This window comes from Pseudogymnoascus verrucosus (assembly GCF_001662655.1).
Source record: "Pseudogymnoascus verrucosus strain UAMH 10579 unplaced genomic scaffold scaffold_9, whole genome shotgun sequence".
NCBI lineage: Eukaryota > Fungi > Ascomycota > Leotiomycetes > Thelebolales > Thelebolaceae > Pseudogymnoascus > Pseudogymnoascus verrucosus.
The window spans coordinates 652,685-668,834 of NW_017263660.1; the positions used below are offsets into that span (position 1 = coordinate 652,685).

At 47.3% G+C, this 16,150-nt stretch overlaps 7 protein-coding genes across 7 annotated transcripts; 3 read left to right on the forward strand and 4 right to left on the reverse strand.

Annotated features, from left to right (window-relative positions):
- Nucleotides 1-279: 279 nt before the first annotated feature.
- Nucleotides 280-1,121, forward strand: VE01_02511 (uncharacterized protein; the record flags this gene model as incomplete). Its single annotated transcript, XM_018272020.2, has 2 exons — nucleotides 280-631; nucleotides 689-1,121. 2 exons carry the CDS (start codon nucleotides 280-282, stop codon nucleotides 1,024-1,026), a joined length of 690 nt encoding a protein of 229 aa, XP_018132733.1. The 3' UTR covers nucleotides 1,027-1,121.
- Nucleotides 1,122-1,384: 263 nt separating this feature from the next.
- Nucleotides 1,385-3,473, forward strand: VE01_02512 (uncharacterized protein; the record flags this gene model as incomplete). The annotated part of the gene is made up of 4 exons (XM_018272021.2): nucleotides 1,385-1,705; nucleotides 1,757-1,925; nucleotides 1,978-2,452; nucleotides 2,501-3,473. The coding sequence occupies exons 1-4, from the start codon at nucleotides 1,523-1,525 to the stop codon at nucleotides 3,471-3,473; spliced, it is 1,800 nt and encodes a 599-aa protein (XP_018132736.1). The 5' UTR covers nucleotides 1,385-1,522.
- A 575-nt stretch (nucleotides 3,474-4,048) lies between these two features.
- On the reverse strand, nucleotides 4,049-6,426 carry VE01_02513 (uncharacterized protein). The gene is made up of 3 exons (XM_018272022.2): nucleotides 6,088-6,426; nucleotides 4,539-6,035; nucleotides 4,049-4,491 (listed from the first exon to the last, which is right to left on the reverse strand). The coding sequence occupies exons 1-3, from the start codon at nucleotides 6,279-6,281 to the stop codon at nucleotides 4,401-4,403; spliced, it is 1,782 nt and encodes a 593-aa protein (XP_018132735.1). The 5' UTR covers nucleotides 6,282-6,426; the 3' UTR covers nucleotides 4,049-4,400.
- Nucleotides 6,427-7,068: 642 nt separating this feature from the next.
- Nucleotides 7,069-8,279, forward strand: ECI2_1 (Enoyl-CoA delta isomerase 2, mitochondrial). The gene is made up of 3 exons (XM_059463445.1): nucleotides 7,069-7,253; nucleotides 7,311-7,471; nucleotides 7,520-8,279. The coding sequence occupies exons 1-3, from the start codon at nucleotides 7,140-7,142 to the stop codon at nucleotides 8,055-8,057; spliced, it is 813 nt and encodes a 270-aa protein (XP_059319897.1). The 5' UTR covers nucleotides 7,069-7,139; the 3' UTR covers nucleotides 8,058-8,279.
- Nucleotides 8,280-9,962: 1,683 nt separating this feature from the next.
- Nucleotides 9,963-11,626, reverse strand: VE01_02515 (uncharacterized protein). Its single transcript, XM_018272024.2, has one exon. The coding sequence runs from the start codon at nucleotides 10,994-10,996 to the stop codon at nucleotides 10,082-10,084; it is 915 nt and encodes a 304-aa protein (XP_018132737.1). The 5' UTR covers nucleotides 10,997-11,626; the 3' UTR covers nucleotides 9,963-10,081.
- On the reverse strand, nucleotides 11,627-14,264 carry VE01_02516 (uncharacterized protein). The gene is made up of 7 exons (XM_059463446.1): nucleotides 14,166-14,264; nucleotides 13,781-14,113; nucleotides 13,476-13,726; nucleotides 13,194-13,420; nucleotides 12,794-13,139; nucleotides 12,200-12,746; nucleotides 11,627-12,141 (listed from the first exon to the last, which is right to left on the reverse strand). Exons 1-7 carry the CDS (start codon nucleotides 14,232-14,234, stop codon nucleotides 11,698-11,700), a joined length of 2,217 nt encoding a protein of 738 aa, XP_059319903.1. The 5' UTR covers nucleotides 14,235-14,264; the 3' UTR covers nucleotides 11,627-11,697.
- Nucleotides 14,265-14,685: 421 nt separating this feature from the next.
- Nucleotides 14,686-15,750, reverse strand: VE01_10757 (uncharacterized protein). Its single transcript, XM_059464209.1, has one exon. The coding sequence runs from the start codon at nucleotides 15,524-15,526 to the stop codon at nucleotides 14,771-14,773; it is 756 nt and encodes a 251-aa protein (XP_059320192.1). The 5' UTR covers nucleotides 15,527-15,750; the 3' UTR covers nucleotides 14,686-14,770.
- Nucleotides 15,751-16,150: the final 400 nt, after the last annotated feature.

Here is a 16,150-nt window from a genome sequence, read left to right on the forward strand (position 1 = left end):
CAGTAGCAGCAACTTGATTAACTACAGTACACGGAAAACGATATGCTGAGGTCCACCCTAAAAGGAACGAGCCGAGGTGGAGAGTACTCGTACATGGCGGGGTAGGGAATCCCCCAAGCCCACTAGCGTTGAACGTTAGCCTAATCCTTAACGCCGCAATCTCCATTCTCAATTGTAATTGTGATTTAGAAAAGCCCTTTATTTCTTTTTCTTTTTCAAAATTCAATCACAAACGAAAAGAGATCAGCCCCTCCCAAGCTGTCAACCATATCGTCAAACATGGCACAGCCCGGAATTCTGTGGGTGAACTCTAAAATCACCCACCCCGATGCAATCACTCCAGAAAACTTCGACAAATGGTACAATGACATCCACGTCCCCGATATCCTCGCAACCAGTGGCTTCGACTCTGCATTTCGATACAAAAACATCGATCCAAAGGCAGATCGACCATACCTAGCCATGTACCCAGTCAGCGACGTTGATTGGCTTGGGTCTCCGGAATTCTCGAGCATACCTAATACGAGCGATTGTTTCCCGGGACCAAGTCACAAGTGTTTTGATTACGCAGATTTTGATACAAGATTTTATGAGTTTATTCATTCATACGAGAAGCCTGGCGCGCCTGCTTGTAGGTGGTGGTCCTCTCCGTCGATGCATCAAGTGGGGGTTGACAAGTGAAAAACAGGTCCAACTAAATTGGTGATCTCAGCCGGACTCACTCCAGCAGCAGGGACAGATGCAGATTTTGATGCATGGTATAGAGAGGAACATTATAGTACTTTGGCTGCGTGTTCGGGGTATATGAGAACGAGAAGGTACAAATTGAAAAGGGCTGTGAAGGCAGAGAACCCAACGACGTATCTGTCGCTGCATGAGTTTGAGTGTGATGTGCTACCGCAGGCAGACTTAGATAAAACTGCAGAGACACCTTGGTCTAAGAAAATTATGGGATCGCTACTCGGTGCTGAGATTGGTGTTTATGCGTTAAGTGGAGCATGGGGCGAAGTTGGGGGAAAGATTTGAAGGGAATGGCAAACGTGGTTATTAAATTGTCCTACAATAATGTGCCTGACATCTATTGTGTGTAAAATCCCAACTGTTATCTCTTGTAGAAGTGGCTGTCACTTCCAATATTGTTTTGCTAGGAGAGTAGCCCCAACGCGTGCCCGGCGTAACTATTGCTTTATGCGGCTCAAAATCTCGATAGTCAATTTCCATCATCTCGGATATCTTTTGCCGACCGCATCGCCCCGCATCCCCCGCATCCCATAAGCGAAATCAACCCCACACGCGGGAATAACTAACTGGGGTAAACAAATTCTGGGGTCGAAACCTGGAGAGTCCGGGACTAGCCTAGGGAATGCTCAAAAATAGGAACCGAAAGTGGCTTTTCGCGCATGCTATATAATGTCCTCGACCAAGCGAGTTTGAATGATCCAGTTGATTTTCTTCAACTTCGTCGTCCTATTCTTGATCTTTTTGAGCCTGAAAGAAAACGAAATCACTAGACAGGAAAGAAATGACAGACATTAATAACAGTGACGAGAAGGATGAGTTTGTCCTTGAACATCTAGAGGCAGTGAAGCCGGATGCTAATGTGGCTTTTCATCATGGCCAAATTGCTCCTGAAGCAATCGGAGGACTTTATAACGAGATGCCAAAGGGCTATTACTGGAGCAAAGATTTCTTAGGAACATTAATCGTGAGTAATAAATCTCGGGTTCTTGAAAATGCCTCTGATTGATAATTATAGGCGACATGTCTTGCCCAGATCAGCGGATACCTCGGCTGGGTCCTACCAGCTAACACTCTCAGTCTCATCAATGAGTCTCTTGGAGGATCTCCAAATATAAATTGGGTTGCACTTGCGTGGACTCTCGGTTTCACAGTGGGACTCTCCCTTGTTGGGAGATTGAGTGACAGTCTGCCTTCCAAAACCCATGCGACTTGCACCTCTACTGACAAATAATCCAGTATTCGGACGCCGCTGGTTTTTCATCGGTTCTTCACTGATGGCACTTGTCGGGAACATCATAGGAGCATCAGCCCAATCCGTTAACCAACTCATCGGAACAAATTGTCTCAACGGTCTGGCTGCAGCCGGCCAACTTTCCTTCAATGTCGTAATTGGCGAACTCGTACCAAACAAGCTTCGTGGACCCTTTAACGCATTGGTATTGTCGACGTCCATCCCGTTCGCGGTCTTCGGTCCTCCCGTAGCAAGAGCCTTCTATGAAAATACCGGCCTACAGTGGCGGTGGTCATACATTCTGGGATGCATCATCAATACCATCGCTATTGCAACATACTACGTCTGCTATTTCCCTCCGTCGTATCGTCAGCTGCATGTCAACGGAAAGACGATGATGAAACAGCTTAAGGGCCTTGATTGGATTGGGATCTTCCTCTTCACTGCCGGATTGGTACTTTTCCTGATCGGACTCAACTGGTAAGTCAAACTTTATCCGCGACAATTCTATCCACTGACAAGTCGAAGGGGAGGACAAACATACCCCTGGAGCTCCGCCCACGTCCTCAGCACCCTCATCATCGGAATCGCCACCCTCATCGCCTTCGGATTCTATGAAGTTTACAGCGGCCACGAATACCCACTGATCCCAATGCACCTCTTCAACAACATAAAGTACGATGCCATCGTCGCATGTGCTTCTATAGCTGCTATGGTCTACTATTCCATGACCGTGGTCTGGCCTACTTTGGTCGGCGCACTCTTCACCACCAGCGTCCAAGATATCGGATGGCTGTCATGCGCAGTAGGCGGAGGCCTACTGTTGGGTCAAATAGCTGCTGGTTTGGGAATTCGGTATATCCCAAGGATGAAGCTCCAGATGACTGTCGCGGCAGTGGTTATGGTGACATTCGTTGCTGCACTTGCTTCTGTGGACGAGTACTCCCGCACTAGGACTGTTGTCTTCCTTATTATTGGGACTGCAGCTGCTGGATACATCGAGAACCTGACACTGTCGTCAATGGCGCTTGTTTGGGAGCCAGAGGATATCGGATTGGTTGCTGGTGTGTTGGGAAGTATAAGGACGGCTTGCTCATCGGTTGCCACTTCTCTATACCTTAGCATTCTGTCCAATCAGTTTGCAAAGCACTTACCTCGCTATGTCACCCCTGCCGCGACAGAAGCTGGACTTCCAACCTCGTCCCTCGAAGATTTGTTTGCTGGCATCACAGCGGGATCGTTTAGTAAAGTGGAAGGAATCACACCAGCTATCGAGGAAGCCGTTGGCCATGCGGTCAAGCGTGCATATTCGATGTCTTTTAGGACAGTATTTCTGTGCACTTTGCCGTTTGGGGCGATTATTTTGGTGGCTGCGATTATAAGCCCGAATGTTGAGGATTACTTGACAGATGATGTCGCAAGAAGATTGCAGGGGAAGGCTGTTGCTGCTGTCCCTAACAGCCAAGTAATGACTGAGAAGGATACTAATCCTGCAGAGTAAATGTCGGGTTCATCTGGACGATGGGCAAATGAGCTGGACTGATGCGAAATAGGATAGTTTCACCTTCTTTTATATAGTAACGTAAGTCATGGCCTGCTTGGGCCAATGGCGTACTTGACCTTGAACCAAAATTACACCAAAACATCGAAAACTCAAAACTGCGTTAACTTCAACAACATTAGCTGTACAGTTTTACGCTCCTATATGCTGTATCTATATAGCTATATAAATAATGCTTTATCATGATTTTATTCTAGAGTACTCGATAAAGAAGTTGCAAAAAAAGTATACTAAAAAAAGTATCAGTTTATTTGAACATAGAATAACGTCATAAATAAACGCGTGAAATACAAATCCTTCTATAGGAAAGTTCATCCATAGTCTATTGAACGCATATACAAAAGGACTAAGTTTATTAAGGCGTGGTTGAGAAGTTATTATAATTATAATTTTTTCGGTGTTTTGGTGTAACTTTGGTGCAAGGTGAAGTACGCCATTGGCCCAAGTAGGCCATGACTTACGTTAAGCTGTGGAGTTTATTATTTGGATGAATTAGATGATAATGTATTAGACGCCTCGCAACTATTCCTGTCTAACTACCTCTGATTGATTACTAAGGTTCATACTATTACGAGTGGAGTAAGAGCCGGTGACTGGTTTATATTGTGCGTTTCCATAATCTATCCTAGACGATGTTGCCAAGTTTAACCAACAATTTGGCGGAGATATCTTCCGAATATTGTGTAGTAGATCCGGTCGACTGGGCAATCACCACTGTCGCCAACTGGTTTTTGGCGAAAAATAAGGGGCAAGAAACAGGTTACCAGTTAACATCAAGACGGACGAAAACCCGCGCAGGAGTTGATGTTGCTCGAATAAACGAACAGACATGCTCTCACTTAACTATTAGAAGACAAGGCGCTCGCGTTACTCAGGATAAATGATTGGGAGCGTCATGTAGTTGATATAGCACCCTCCAAAATGGATGTGGTTGCTGCCTTTAAATACGCTCTCTGATCTGAAAAATTGTGAGCTAAATCGCGCTCGTGTGGGGGTTTTACGTACCTGTCATCTGGATCGTTGTGGCCCCAGAATCCGGTTCCTGCAGTGTCTCCAGAACTGACATCAAGAACTAGGCGGCCGCCAACTCCAACAATCACATTAGTGGGCCAAATTTCCACATCGACGGGATACACCTCGTTAGGGATAACAGACAAGAGGTCAGTCGATAGGAAGTCTCGGTGCGGGAGATAAGAGCGGTGCTTGGGGTTTTCTGGGTTCGTCTTCCTGAGACTGACGCGAAGGAATCCCTTAGCTAGCGGCACCGCCTCTCCTGCTGATCCGGTGTAGAAGATTTCGTCCCCGGCGGGGGAGATATGACGGAGACTCAAGAACAAATCCAGATCTGAAGGGGTGGACCCCCAGCGATCTCCGCTCATAGAGACATTAAGATGAACGACGATATGGCCAGTAACTTCGGTCTCCTCCTCAAACGGTCGTGTCTGGAAGGAAAGAGTATCGGCTGGCGTCGCTGTTCCCAACGCTCTGTAAGTCGCCTTGGCGGTTGGCACACCTACAGGTTGCTCGAATAGAAGCTCGCTGCCCGAGGTAAGGAACACATCAACGTATCGCGTCCTTGCCAAGGGCCATTCGGCCTCTGTCCTGCGAAAATAAGTCTTCTCGGCTGTGGGGTTATTATACCCAACATTACCCTTGCGAAGGATCAGATTGACTGGTGGCACCCTCCCTTTGACAGTCCATCCCTCTCGGTCATCGCCTTTCAGGAACGCGTCCAGGAAACTGCGTTGGACTTCAACCTCCTCAGGGTAGTAGAAAGGTAGGTCGTGTCGACCGGTAATAAACCGGAGGTACTTGAACTCGGAGCCTGCTCTCATATAACCCACGACATTGCCCCTCAGATGTAACATAATGCCACCCCAATTTGCCACACTGAGGAGGGGAACTTTGACGTCTTCTAGGTTAAACTGAACTGAAGCAAAAGCAGGATGGTCCCGATACCTGTGCTTATGTAGAAAATCGGTTGATGCTGTTCTGTTTGCCGCGAGCTCTTCTTCAGCAAGGTCACCTTCAATAGTATCGGGACCCCAGTTTCGCGCCGCTCTTCCTGGAAGCCCATACTGGTTAGGAGCGACCTGGCGTTTATACCACCACGCAAAGAATGAGTTAGACAGAATCCCACCATGGCGGACCGATTCGGTATACGGATCAGAAAAGCCTTCCCATGGAATAATTGCTGCCAGCCCCTTGGGATTCCTAGATGCCACCTGCCACTGGGTAACGGCGTAGTAACTGACTCCTAACAAGCCGACTTTTCCTGACGACCACGGTTGCACCGATGCCCATTCAATCAAGTCGGCAAAAGCATCAATCGTGCGGGATGACTTGACGCTCAAAAGACCGGGGCTTTGTCCAATACCAATCTCATCAGCTCGTACCACAACGTACCCATGCGCCGTCCAATACTTCGGTGTAGGTGTCTCCCAGGCAGAGTGTTCCGTCTGGTGAGGTGGATCTATCTCTGAGAAGCTCTTCGGGTGAAAGCTGTTGCGGCTTAGCGATGATACATGGCTGCAAAGTAGAGTCGTACACTCACTCCTTGTAAGGAACATCTTTTCCGTAAGGTCCGCAAGTTGCAATAACGGGGAACTTATGTCCTTTCTCAGCCTTGGGCCGGTATACGTTGCAGCGAATCACGCCTCCATTTGACAAGGGCACAGACACATTCTGCTCAAAGATATACGGATATGTGGTCGCGTCGATGGTGCGAATATTCCGGATCTCAGCCATCTTGACTTTTTGTCAACCAAACGAACAAACCCACCACCTTTTGTACGCAGGATAGAGTTATGATTCTCGCTAGAGGCTCCTTGGTAGAAATGGCCGACGGCTATGCTTCCCAGTTCGCCCTTTTCTCCAGTCTCTTCGATCTGTCCTATTCCAGCATGGTGTTCCATATGTTAGCCCATCCACCCGAGCTCCCATTGGTTGCATTAGTCATACTTTCTCCGAACCCTAGCCCGCTCCGAAGCCGATGGGCCGATGCCGATATATGGAACGAAGCTGCTCGGGGTTCGGCGTGGGAAAAGGCAATCGTTGGCTAGCCTGGAAGTGCCACCGCAGTAGTGGGCTTTCGTTATGGTCCCTTTGTTTCATTCCAACAATTATTAAATCCGCTTTACTGTTCTTATTTTACTGCTCTTCCCGCGCTCACACGTGCATAATACTGTTTGCCTTCATCCTCTACGTCTAACACTCCTGTGGCGAGACCAAACAGTAATAGAAATAATAGCTAGCAACAGAAAAAGCAATGCTAACATAACTTTTACCCGTCTAATATTACGTCTGATCTTTTCTCACAGGACATTGCTGTAGTAATCCTTACGCTATTCTATAATCTCGGCGAGGTCGAAAGAACTATAGCAACAGCTTCGAAGGCCCCGCTCCCAGCCAAGGCGGTTAGGTTATGTGCGTATAGTCCTCCCCAGCACAGTCTTCCCCAGCATCTGTAAGCGCTTTAAGCTTCAATTATCCGAGATTTGCCGAAAGAGCCGAGAAATATATATCCATTTATTCCCCCGAATTTCATAATTTTACATCGATAAAGATATAACCGTTAATCGCAGTTGTCCATAATTTTTTTTGCAAATGCCTATTCTCCCTCGCTTTTCAAATCTCACGGTGGTACTGAAGGATGGGGTGGCACTGCTTAAGTACGATCGACCTAAAGCGGGAAATGCTCTCAATGTTCCACTGATCAAGGCAAGAATCGTCAGCGTTATTGTAATAAAACATATTTATTTGCTAACAAGTACATAGGACATATTAGCCGGACTAAAATGGGCAGATAATGAAGATCTGGTCAAGGTTGTCTTGCAAACCGGAGAAGGAAGGAACTTCACTGCCGGACTCGATTTGCGGGACAAGTCAGTTGGTGGACCAGATACAGTCATTAGTGATGAGTTTCTGGACGCAATCAAGTGAGCTATGTTGATCCCGATGTTATGTAGTCGCTAATGTTTGTAAAGGGAACTCCACGAGACTATGATTAATTCCAACAAAATCCTTGTTACTGCTGTCAATGGGCCGGCTCCCGGCTGGGGGACCAGCAGCCTTGGCTTGGCTGACCTTGTTTACGCCTCACCAGATGCGGTTTTCTTCACTCCATTTGTCCAATTAGGAATTTGTGCCGAAGCTTGCTCAAGTATAACCTTCGCCAAAATCATGGGCCATCAAAAGGCCGCCTCATTGCTCCTTGCAGGAGATAGAATGACGGCGAGCGAGCTCGAAAGTGCGGGTCTAGTAAACAAGACTATTCCTCAAGAAAATTTTCTTGAGGATGTTCTTAACATCTGCTACAGAATCGCAAAACTGCCATCTGAGGCTTTGAAATTCAATAAGGGTCTTTTGATGCGAAATTCCCGACAGGAGTTACTTGAAGCAAACGAAATTGAGCTGAACTTCTTGAGAGAGAGAGCTCGAAGCCAGGAAGCCAGGTTGGCTGTCAACAACTTTCTCCTGGATCAGCAACTTAAACGAGATCAGCGGGCTCAGGCTAGGCTGTAGGCCTCACAAACACCCCTTAGTTTGTGAAACCTACATCTCGAAGTACTCCGGTTTAGACTGCTGAAACCAGCAGTTTTGGTCGCTATACACGGTGAGATTCGTGTAGAAGATAAGGGGGAATAGATCGAAATTTGAGGCGGCATCAAAACCCGTGCATGATGCTCTGCCGTAAGTAGTTATTTCGGGCATGTCAGGTCTCAGGCTGACATGAGTCATTTGCATCAATAGTTACAATGTTCATAATGGATTTCTATTTATATTGAGTCAAATCTGACGGCATAGCACAAGCACCTCAACCTAAATGTATTCCCTATATGTTTCGGCTCTTACACACGGTCCTTCACATCCCTATCAAAAATTATTGCATCACTTCCACTGAAAATACACGGGAGTGGCGAGATTGATGGAGACAAGAGCATGCTGAACATAGGTATGTTAGACGACAACCCCCCATTACCACGTTTACGTTCATGCAGCAATAAATAGAGCACGCACCAACAACAGCGGACAGGAGCAGTTCGATACCCTGGCTTTGCACCTACTTATATTGCAATGCAGGTGGGCGCACCAGAGACAAGCCGAAGATATGATAGGACAAAGAAAACTCTACTGATCGATGGGAAACGGCGCTTTTATGACCTATATGACGATCCATAGACGTGTATGTCTCGTCTGCGACTGCCGGGAGCCGGGACGCCGGGACTGTTTATCTTAGACAGAACGGGCTGATGGACGTAAGACGGGAGGGAAAGAAGGAAAGAAGGGGAGAGGGTGGGGAGGAAGCAAGCATATCGTACGGTGTTCTCCCTGGTGGCGTCATATCGCATTCTCTCCATAGGTGCGGAGGAGGAGATAACCTTGCAATAAGCCCTTGTTCTCGGCCATTGTTATCGTTATTGTTGTTCTAAAAGCCGGCCCTAGCCATTCATTGCTCGGGTCTACAAGATCAGGCAAACGGTCTCTAGATAAATGATGTTCGACTTAGCTTTGTTTGGCAGGAATCTTCGCACCATACCATATCTTTATTATTTAAGTACTAGAGTTTGTCCCTTCCCACGCCTCTACGCTGCACTTTCTCCTTCCGCCCTCAGGACCCTCTCACACTTGCTAGCAGACCCCCTACAGAACACTGACGTTTCGCCCACACCAAACCTCGCCCTCCTTAAACAACACTTCGATCTCCATCACCATCCTCTTGGAAACACACCAACACACCACACATTGCTCTCCCATCCACAACATAACCATGTATTTTTCAGGCTCCTCTCTACAACATAACTTCACTGCCCCCCCATACTCCATGCCACTTCATACGTCTTATAAATTAAACTCATCACTGACACTTATCGCAGCACAATTTTGCCCTAATGGCTCTCTCAAACCCCTGCGTGCACTTCTTCAAGATCTTAAAGTCTGAGAGTAGCTTAATCCAGTGGATGTGCAATATGTGCCACTCTGGCCCGCACTGGCTCATCTTCGAATGCAGGTACTGCAAGTTCAAGACTTGTCGCGTCTGCACCGACCACTGCTAGTATAGTGGCAAACAAAGTCTTGACCCCCTCTGTATTCTCATTCCACACCGGTTCCGCCCGACAATCTAGGCGATGTTCTAAATCTGGTTAGTTGCATGATACTGTTGAAGAGTGGGGTGACAGCCATTCCGGGTATTGATGAGTTCATCTTTGCAACTGATCTCGATGGAAACTTCATGGATATTGCGTGAGCCCTAGGAGTTGCCGCAGTTGTGTCCACTTGATGGCAGGGGAGCTTTGGAGAAACCATTCCTCCGATTCGGCGCCGAATTCGGGATGGCAGAGCCGAAGACCCATTTTACCCTAGGTACGACCCTCGTCAGTGTATTAGTTGTACGATATTTGTCACTATCAATGTAATGCCCAAGTGATTGGAGAGAGAGCTAGTATGGGAGCGTATGGAGGAGCCAAATATATAACGTGCATTTGCTAGACTACAGCCCGAGGTCATGACCACCCCCTGTCTTGTACCAGCATCTCGTTCTGGGCTTCCTATTTCTTAAATGATGTGGCATACCAGTCACGCGTGTGTTTGGCCGCAATGTTGGTGTCGGTCTTCTCAGAGTACAAGCTCATGTGGCTGACGGAAGGCAGGATCTCAAGGCGCTTGAACGGCGAGGAAATCTTGTTGAATGCCTCGATCTCCAGATCCCAGGCAGTGATATTATCTGCCTCGGCAACGATCATCAGGACCTTCTTGTCTAGGATGCGACCCAGGAAGGGGAACACCGAATAGTCTAAAAGAAGCTCGGCAGACTCCAAGGTGCTCCAGTGCTCATGGAGGGGTGCTTCAGTCAGCTTGAGCTGGGTGAACACCTCGTTGACGCGGGCGAATGGCCAGACGGATAAAACCTCGTTAGGTGTCTGAGTGGCGAATTCAATCCTGTTGCCGCCGCCGCCAGTCTTGGCACGCTCTCGACGATCTGCAAGAATTGCGTTTTCGAAATCTCGGAATCGTGTTTCTCCATGCACGCGACGCATGTTGTTGTACCCATCCACGACAGGAACCACGCTCACCGCAGACTTGACTCGAGGATCAGTTGCGGCCAAGATTAAAGCGTGGCCTCCACTGTAGGAGATACCAAAAACCCCTAGTTGGTCAGGATCAGCATCGTCCCGACTTTCGGCGTAGGTCAGCGCATTCTTGTAGTCGGAAATCTGGCTCCAGGGGTCTAGATGCTGACGGCGGTCTCCCGAGCTCTCCCCGAACCCAGCATAGTCAAAGCCCAGGAACTGTACACCCTGTTCATTCACGATACGGGCGATGTGCGGTAGCACAATCTCCTTGGTGTAGCACCATCCACCGGCCGCAACGACAGTGGGGAGCCTCCCGACAGCTCCATCGGGGCGGAAGAGTGTTCCGACAAGCGTGTTGCCGTCGCTGGGAAATTGGACCTTGATCTCCATTTGTACGTTGAGCGTTCGTTAACAGTAAAATAGTTTAGTATCTTTTGGAGGAGATGCTGTGGTGTCTAAAGTAAGCTATTCGAGAACGGTTTGGCTTCAACGATCAGTGAGATCTTATAAGATCGTTAGATCTCTATCCTGGCTACCCAATTCGAATTGTTCGGACCGAAGGACGACCTAACATACGATGTTACAGTATAATGATTGTATGTACTGAAGTACCCAGCACCCATACACATCACCAGTCTACATCTTTGTCTCCATCGGACTTGCTACTTCGGCATTGGTTAGGTAAATTTCCGAATCGGTCCGAATGTTTACTAAAGTCGCTCGCGCCTAAAGGTTTGGAGCACCTCAGGGGCGGGTCTAACTAAGACATTTCGGAAGAGAGGATTTGAAAAGCCACTCTAGGGACCGACGGCCCTGCACGTCATGCCCCGTCATGCCCCTTCATTCTACCTCGGTCCCGACCCCGTAAACGCCGGGCTTACGGCTGGGAATTCGCAGTCATCTGACAAGTCAGATTTGGCTAGGGAAGACCCTGAGCTGGACGTTCTGGTCATGGGAATAGAAGGGGACTCTACTCTTCCCGCCGAAATAATACCAGGATGTCTCAGGTAAGATAATAAAGCATGGGAATAACTTCGAGTCTTTAGGTTCGAACGAGCTAGTAAATTAACCCCACGTATACTTGATTACATCTAGCCAAAACTATCACTGCCTTGACGAAAAAGATTCATGGGTTCAAAACCTTCAAACTCAATACCAGCTGCGGCGAATTGCAAGTTCCACCACTCACCTTCTAAAGTCATCAGTGTGTTGTCAACAGCGGCCTCGTCTCTCTCTATGCTTTCGCCGGTCCCCGTCAGTGGGGAATGTAAAACCGGCTGAGAATGTCGGGACCCCATTGTACCCATATCTTTCAAATGATGATATGATGGTGTAAGCGGATTTTGTACTAGGTTACTAACGCTTTCACGCTGGGCTTGTGAAAATGAGACAGGGCTTATAGGATGTGTGGAGTTCATCCTGGGGTGTCTCTCCGTTGAGTCTGAACCATGCTGGGTCTCAAAATTAACCTGTGTTGGCGTAGATCTGTCTTGACGCAACGAAGCTGCCTTGAGCGCTGTGCGTAACTTTTCATACTATAGTACCCGAAGTTAAAATGCTGTCGGTCTAGGGGCGAAAGATGTTCTGACTTACAGGGCTATGTAGAGACCTCCAGTAGATGCGAAGGGTATCCAGCATTCGAACTATAGCCTCCACCATGGAAATCTTGCTCCTCTCTCCGTCATCCGCCTCTTTGTCTCGACATGAGATTTCAAATGCTAGAAGGACCGAGCTTGCAATGAAAGCACCGTAACCCATAACTGGAGATACACAGGTGATATCAGAGCCTCTATCCAAGTAGTCCATCAACAAGGTCGTAAACAATTCTGCATGACGCAGTGCAGCCTGAGCGCTACTTCTAACGACCTCTGCATCTATATGCGGATCGAGTGGCGAGCCCGAAAATAGAGGCACAATGGTCGAATGCAGAGTTATCTGACACAGGTAGTAAAAGGCATCAAAGAGCATGACTTGAGGATCGCTTTCAGATGTGGCTGTGTTCTTCAGAGTTACCCGACCTGACGCAGGCGCTGTATTATGGTAGATAGAAGTAGCGTGATCAGAGAGAGTTGAAAGGGCGTCAAGCTTTGCCGGTGTGGAATAGGACGATAGATCGGTAACGAAAAGCTGGACCTTAGCCCTTAGACAATATTAACACTGGAGCTGAACATTGAATATCAATCTCACCAGATGCCAATTATCTTCATCAGCCCTACTAAAGCTGGGGCAGTCCGTCTAGCTCCTGATTGTTCGAAACTTGGCATTGGAGACCATTCAGCATCCATTCGCTCACCCAAGCTAATCTCCCACCCAGATGGGGTGCTAAAGATGGAAGAGGGTAATGGTCGCATAGCCATTTCTGTCCATGCTGACCTGACGAAGGGCTTTGGTTCTGCCACAATACACACAGACGCCCAGCAAGCCCAAAGACACCGACGCTCCAGCTCTGATTTTAATGATATGTCGAACTCTTCAACGCGCTCAGTAATTTTCTTACCATAGTCCCAGATGCTGCAGAAACGGTAGGCCAAAGCTAATGGGCTATAATCAGTGCGGAACATCCACTAACGGGGGCACGGCAGCGTACAAAGACATAGATCGCCACTTTTCGAGTTTCCAGTACCAAACCAATATAATGTTAGGCATTCAAGAGTCTGGACGACTGCCAACGAGGGTTCCTCCACGATTACGGACATGGCTTCTTTTGTAGCAGCTTTCGCCCAAGATAGGCCGCGGGAATGAAAGAAGCCTAACGCCCGAAGTTCAAAAAGATCGCTGGATTCATTTTCTACACCATGTCTAGGCGCGAGGAATCTGATGAGAAAATAAGTGGTTGTTCGGATGAGCAAAGGGTGGATAGTGATAATACAAAGAAGCTAACGCGAAGATCGCTTTCAGGAGAACAGTTGGAACCTTCCCTTCTAAATACTCCTGAAAGAGGATAGGTTTACAAAATAACAGATGCGCGTTGTAGATGCGCGTAAAGTAAATCTCGAGCAGAGAGAGGCCCACAGCACGCGCTGGTAAGGCCAAACCATCTGAGCTGGAGCTATTTCTCTGCTTAGTTGCTCTTGCATTGGCTGATGCAAGATCAATACTTCGTAAGTGACTAGGATATAACTAGATTTTGAAGGAAAAATAAGCCTTGAATTTTAAAAAGTCCATGATACGTACATCTAATGGCATGTCCACTGGTGGATCGGATGTATTTGCGCCTGCAGGCGCAGCTCCGTTTAGAAATAATACTTTGTCAAGTGGGGTATAGTCTGTGGTTAACGCGGTATTCACACTCGGTCCATCGCTTGGCCGTGGTCTTTCATACCGTGCGGAAGAGTAGTCAGTGTCGTTGCCGCTGAGGGGAATCCTCTGGTGTTCTCGGTATGGTGTCATACTCGGCGAGCTACGTTCAGGTCGCGGGCGCCTACGGTCAGGCGGGTTTGGATAGACACAATGCGATTGTTGCCTTGTGCAACGAGCACAACTTGGGCGGTCGCGGCTACATTTGAGCTAGGCAAAGCAGATTTAGTGCTGGCCACCTATGGAGGACTGAGAAGGTCACCTTTTGATTCCGACATCGCTGACATGCGGTGTTGGAGCCTGACAAGTTGGACTGAGCGATCCTGTTCATTGTGTCTTAATCACAGTTGGGAATGAGGTAAGTATGTGGTTGGACGAGGGAACGACTTATGGCAAGTAGCTAGTACTAGGCTTAAGTTAGCTTAGGTAGGCTTAGTAATGGTTAGGTACAATCACGTGAACCGAATAGTCCGTAGTTGTGATTTCCGACAGTGTTCCCCAAATAGTACTCGAATACTATTCGGCATTTGCCCGAATACTCTGGCTCTGATAGTATTCGCCGAATACTCGTACGAATACTCGCCGAATAGTATTCGGCGAGTTAATGAGGCTCTTTAATGAGGCTCAACTGTAGTATAGTATAATATAGTAATTGAAATATGATAACTCTGTCTACTCGCTATCGTCATCCTCGTCGCCTATAACCCCCCAATCCCGTAGGCAGAGTAGATATCGAAGAGTAGAAGGCAGTAATCTATTCCTTTTCTTAGTGACTATATCACCGCCGACACTAAATATGCGCTCTGACGCTGCCGATGAGGCTGGAATTGCTAGATAATCCCGTGCGATCCGTGATATAACCGGATACTAAAACTGCTTTGCTTGCCAATATTTGAGAATATTAGTATGGCGGTCGACTCCGCTCTCTTTAAGCCATCGTCGCCACTCAACTTCCTCAATTAAAGGCCTATGATGCTGATACATCTCGTCGTCGGAATCAAGCTCTCTTGGGGTTGTTATCTGCTCTGTTTCGGCGGCAATAGTAGCTTCAATGGCAGCAACCTGTATATCATTCTCACGGTCTTTATACCGGTTAAAGCAAGCTGCGAACTGCGCCCTTGCCCTATCTCGTTTTATAGCGTCTGCGCTATTTAGCATATAAAATTCGTATATACTCAAGTTGAATCTTGGGTCGTAGATAGTAGCAATTGACGAGTGGCTTGAGCCTTGATTTGTTATAAGGTTATAGTAAGTATCAAGCTTACTATATGACGCTTTACAAGCTGTGCTAATTGCTGCTATAGTCGATGGAGCGATTTCCATTGCCTTAAGCTTATTTAAAAGCCGTAGATAGTGTGGAATACAGACGTTTAACGTTGGATAATTATCAGCTTGAACTTGCTCTGCAGGCTTGACGAATATCTTAAAGAACGCTTTGAGTCCATGTAACACTTGCCATTCTATCGATGTAATGATAATATCACGCATACTTAAATCCATCGTTTGCGAAGCACATAAAGCATTGATCGGCTGCTCAAGCTTTAAAGCGTTCTCAAGCATATGATATGTTGAGTTCCATCGCACAGGCATGTCGAGGGACAGAGAAACCACCTGGATACCCATAGTAGATGCTTGCACTTTCAATGCATCTTTCCATGCTCGACGGTTCCGGAAGACATAGATATGTCGGCGTAGTTTTATAAGAACCGTTGCCACTTCATCTCTATTAGGAACGAAGCCTTAAGTATGAGCAGAGCCTTGCTCAAGCCTATATGATTCCGTTTGTTCTGATGGTACAGCTTTTAACATAGTTAAAGCTGCTTGAACCGCAAGGTTTATAATATGTGCCATGCATCGAACGTCGCCTTCCTTTACTGTAAAGCTCCATGGTTGCTGTATAGAAGCGATATCCGTACATACCCCTATTTCAAACTCTGCAAGCATTGCTGTATTATTCGATGCGTTGTCTCGAGTAATAGTAAAGACTCCATTTGTAATACCAAAGTCGTCAGTGATAGCTTGAAGCTGCTCTGCAAGATATTCACCTGAATGAATAGGCTCCTTTAAATGTATGATATCAAGAACACAGTGCCGGTGAACCCATTCGTTATTAATCCAATGAACAGTTATCGCAGCGTGCTCTGCGCCATTCATTGCTGACCATGAATCAGTCGTAAGTGATAACCGTCCACCCTTTATAACATGAGCCTAGAGTTCTATTTGCAGCTTCATACGGTGGTTGCAGAA

Coding starts and splice junctions, on each gene's coding strand:
- VE01_02516 (XM_059463446.1), bottom strand. CDS start 14,234: ATGAACAGGATCGCTCAGTCCAACTTGTCAGGCTCCAACACCGCATGT. Junction 14,114..14,165: donor AGCGATGTCGGAATCAAAAG/GTGACCTTCTCA, acceptor TGCTTTGCCTAG/CTCAAATGTAGCCGCGACCG. Junction 13,140..13,193: donor AAGTGGCGATCTATGTCTTT/GTACGCTGCCGT, acceptor ATAGCCCATTAG/CTTTGGCCTACCGTTTCTGC.
- VE01_10757 (XM_059464209.1), bottom strand. CDS start 15,526: ATGGGTATCCAGGTGGTTTCTCTGTCCCTCGACATGCCTGTGCGATGG.
- ECI2_1 (XM_059463445.1), top strand. CDS start 7,140: ATGCCTATTCTCCCTCGCTTTTCAAATCTCACGGTGGTACTGAAGGAT. Junction 7,254..7,310: donor TCAATGTTCCACTGATCAAG/GCAAGAATCGTC, acceptor ACAAGTACATAG/GACATATTAGCCGGACTAAA. Junction 7,472..7,519: donor GAGTTTCTGGACGCAATCAA/GTGAGCTATGTT, acceptor ATGTTTGTAAAG/GGAACTCCACGAGACTATGA.
- VE01_02513 (XM_018272022.2), bottom strand. CDS start 6,281: ATGGCTGAGATCCGGAATATTCGCACCATCGACGCGACCACATATCCG. Junction 6,036..6,087: donor AAAGATGTTCCTTACAAGGA/GTGAGTGTACGA, acceptor AAGCCGCAACAG/CTTTCACCCGAAGAGCTTCT. Junction 4,492..4,538: donor CACAACGATCCAGATGACAG/GTACGTAAAACC, acceptor ACAATTTTTCAG/ATCAGAGAGCGTATTTAAAG.
- VE01_02515 (XM_018272024.2), bottom strand. CDS start 10,996: ATGGAGATCAAGGTCCAATTTCCCAGCGACGGCAACACGCTTGTCGGA.